This window comes from Falco naumanni, chromosome 8 (genome assembly GCF_017639655.2).
Source record: "Falco naumanni isolate bFalNau1 chromosome 8, bFalNau1.pat, whole genome shotgun sequence".
NCBI classification, from domain to species: Eukaryota; Metazoa; Chordata; class Aves; order Falconiformes; family Falconidae; genus Falco; species Falco naumanni.
In genome coordinates, this window is record NC_054061.1 from 32,436,410 (window position 1) to 32,440,078 (window position 3,669).

At 66.4% G+C, this 3,669-nt stretch overlaps 1 protein-coding gene across 1 annotated transcript; it reads right to left on the reverse strand.

Moving 5' to 3' along the window:
- Positions 1-947: 947 nt before the first annotated feature.
- Positions 948-3,011, reverse strand: C1QL2 (complement C1q like 2). Its single transcript, XM_040604108.1, has 2 exons — positions 2,079-3,011; positions 948-1,742 (listed from the first exon to the last, which is right to left on the reverse strand). The coding sequence occupies exons 1-2, from the start codon at positions 2,715-2,717 to the stop codon at positions 1,563-1,565; spliced, it is 819 nt and encodes a 272-aa protein (XP_040460042.1). The 5' UTR covers positions 2,718-3,011; the 3' UTR covers positions 948-1,562.
- Between the last annotated feature and the right edge of the window lie 658 nt (positions 3,012-3,669).

Here is a 3,669-nt window from a genome sequence, read left to right on the forward strand (position 1 = left end):
AGTCCATCCCAGCTGTGGTTCCCTTTCCTCCTGCAATGTCAGGGCAGGGGCAAAGCTCCAGCCACGGCAGAGCCGCTGGAGTCCAGCTCCTGCCTCTCTTACCTGTGCAGCTGCATTAATGCTGCAAAGGGCAGTAAGCTGACAGGGAGGTAAGACCTTCAGGAGGGAAAAATGAAATTACAAGACAGCAAAACAAAAGCTTTTGTTCATCAGCTTCACTCTTTTAGCTTCAGCAGAGCAACCCGTTAACCCAAATGGAGGAGGTTACCTGCTGAGGTGATGATGAAAGATGCACCCCTCCACCAACGGGTCAGAACCTCACGCACTAGTTACACACCTGTGCGCTCTTCAAAGGACCTGGAGTGGTTGGGGTTTACCGAGGACCAGCAGGAGAAAACCTTTCCAAATGGTCTGAATCCGCCAGTCTCCAGTGAGCTTTCTCTCCCAGCCCATCTCAGGGACTGTGCAGACCCCCCTACGGTCAGGTGCGGTTTCCAGCCCATACACACACTGCACGTGCAGGGGTTTAGACAGACTCTCTCCCCCGCTGCCTGACATTCGTCAGGCGTGTTACAGACACATGGCTTCCCCTAACCGCTCGCTGATTGAACCACTTTCCCTGTACTTTACTAACCTCTGGATCAGGCTCAGACCCACTAAACCTGTTTACACTTAGATCTGCTCCACACCCCCACTTCCGCCTCTTGATGACTGTGTGCCTTCTTTTTGCAAAACTGCGTAAATGTGAAGCTTTTTTTCCTCTCCCTCTGCTTCTTCCCAGCCCCCTTGAACAACCAAGACCTAGGCACGGTGCCCCATCTGAACTTCACATTTTGTTGCAAACCTAAGGGACTGAAGTGACCCCCTCCTTTACCTCCCACCTTCCCGTGGCACCACCACAGCACTCCTTTGCAGCACTGGAAGAGACAGAAAGCAAGAAGGCATTGTCTAAAAACATAATTTAATGTGGTATTTTGGTGATTGTGGTCAACGACTGAATTCTTTTGCAGACAGGAACAAGTTTGACGTTAATGACAACCATCATTCAAACGAGCATTGCATTGCACAGAAAAGAAAAGTTTACACTTGACCCCATACAAACAAAGCAGCAGAGGAAAAACCAGTTATGGTCCAGTCCCGCCTCGTGAATAGTCGACCTGGAAATTCATCATCATAATTAATACTCATTGATGAAAAAATGTGGTGGGTTCAAACACTGTGCGCGGCACAGTCCCAACTGTAGTTACACCCCCTGGGAACCGCTCGAGAGTTGCAAGCTGCCGAGCTCCTCGTGTGACACACACAACACCGGGGCTGACAAAGGGAGAGGCTCAGGGGAAACGGGGCAGAGTAAGGAAGGGGATCGCTTTGTTTCACGTCTATTTTGTTTCCACAGGGATTAAAAAAAAATAATTAAAAAAAAATGCAAAGTGGTAATGAAGCTAAAGTGACCTGTGGAGACAGCTGACACCAGCAGGAACCGCGGCACGATGGGGTACAGAAACGCCGACCACCCCACGCGCATCCGTGGCGGGGCCAGTTGTGTCGCATCGCTCATTGTGTTAATCAGGGTACAAAAGAAAGCCAGAGAAAGTGCTGTACTTATTGTTGTTGCCTCCGTGCGCCTTGCCTCCGTCCAGCTTGACGTACACCTCGTCGCCGGAGTCCAAATGCAGCACCACGCTGTTGCTGGCGTAGTCGTAGTTCTGGTCTGCGTCTTGGGCGATGGCACTGGCCCGCACCTGCCAACACAGCCGCGGGGCATATCAGCCCCCCTCCCTCCCCCGAGCCCCTCCATCAGCACCACCACCCCCCGACGTCCCCCTCTTCCCCAGCCCCTCCGCTACCCCCGCGGCCCCCCTCCCGCCCCCCTCCTCGCTTCTCCTTCCCCCCATCCCGGCAGGAAAGTTCGCAAGTCGGGAGCTCGGAGTTCGCGGCGAGTGCGGAGCCGCTGCCCCGGGCGCACCGCCGCCCGACGGCGGGGGAATGCCCCGGCGGCTCCGTGCCCCTGCGGCGGGACGGGACGGGACGGGGCGGGGAGGGGAGGGGAGGTCGAGCGGGGAGCGGCGGGGACCCACCTGCCCGTTCTTGCAGAGGTCGGCCCACATGCTGGTGCCGTCGCCGCCGCGCATGAGGATGTGGTAGGTGAAGAAGTAGATGCCGCGCACCTGGCAGGTGAACTTGCCGCTGGCCGGGTCGTAGTGGTTGCCCAGGTTGGTCACCACGTCGTCGAACTTGAGGACCTCGTAGCCTTCGTGGGGGCTCTTCAGCCCCACGTAGAAGGCGATGCGCGGCCCGCTGAAGGCGGCGCTCAGCCCGCCCGCCGCCTCGCCGCCCGCCGCCGCCCCGCCGCCGCTCCCGCCGCCGCCCGCGCCCGCCAGCGCCAGCCCGGGCAGCCCCGGCTTCCCCGCGTCGCCCCGCTCCCCCGGCGGGCCCCGCGGGCCCGGCGGGCCCGGCTCCCCGGGGGGTCCGCGGGGGCCCGGCTTGCCCGGCCGGCCCGGCTCCCCCTTGGGTCCCTGGACGAAGGGCGGCGGGGGGTTGGCGCCCAGGTCCTGCAGGGCCTCCACGGCGGCGGTGCTGCCAGGGCCGGGCGGCCGCCCGCCGCTGTACGGGTCGCAGATCATGCGGCAGGTGCCCATCATCTCGTAGTGGGCGCCGCTCTCGGCGGGCGCCTGCAGCAGCAGCAGGGGCACGGCGACGAGCAGGGCGACGGCCATGGCCAGGGCGAGCCCGGCGGCGGCCAGCAGCCGCCTCCTCCGCTGCCAGAGCCGGGCGGCGACGGCGAGCAGGTCCTCCTTGCCGTGCGAGGCAATGGTGGCGCGGGGGGCCGGCCGCTCCCTGCGGGGGGACGGCAAGAAAAGGCGGTGAGACCCCGCCGCCGGCGCCTCCCCCGCCCGGCCCCCGCCTCAGCCCGCCCGCCGGCCGGCCGCTCGCCCCGCCATGCCGCCGCCGAGAGCCGCCGCCGCCCCGCTCCGCTCCGAGGGGAGTCGGTGCCCCGTCCGCCCGGCGGGGCTGGGCCGGCGCGGGGGCGTCGCCGCCCCCAGCGGGTGCCCGGCTCTGCCCCTCGCCCCCGCCCGGCTCTGCCCCTGGCCCACGCGGGGGGCCGGGCCCGCCCGCCCCCGTCACCGCCCCGACGTGGGGGGCGCGGAGCCGGGCGAGGCGGGGCGGGCGGACCCACCTGCGGGGCCGGGCGCGGGGGGCCGGGGCGCAGGCGCCTGGGGGGTCCTCGGGGCTCCGCCGCTGCGGCCCGCGGTGCGCCCGTCTGCCGCCACCGGGCCGCCGGCCGCGCGGAGCGCCGGTGCCGGCGCGGCCCCCCGGGCGGGGCGGGCGGAGGGGAGGGGAGAGGCGGCGGGGCGTCCCGAGCATTCCCGGGCTCGCCGGCGTCCCGCTGGCTGGCACTGGTGCGGGGAGGACCCGGGACCCCGCCCGCCCCGCCCCGCCGGCACCGGCACCGGCACCGGTGGAGTCCCTGCGGGCACCGCCCAAACTGCGCCCCACTGCAACCGGGACGGCCGGGGACGCGCCGCATTGCCCCGTTCACCTGCCGCCCGAGCCTGCTTCCTCCCTCCGTCCCTGCATCCCTCCACCCCGCCCACCACCCCGGCATCCCTCCATCCCCCGGTCCCGCCGGGGTGAGCTCCCTGCCGCCGCCGAGCCGCACCGCCTTTT

Excerpts from the sequence above, each read along its gene's own strand:
- C1QL2 (XM_040604108.1), bottom strand. The coding sequence starts at position 2,717 with ATGGCCGTCGCCCTGCTCGTCGCCGTGCCCCTGCTGCTGCTGCAGGCG. Across the intron at positions 1,743-2,078 it reads ACCTCTGCAAGAACGGGCAG|GTGCGGGCCAGTGCCATCGC; the intron begins GTGGGTCCCCGC and ends CTGTGTTGGCAG.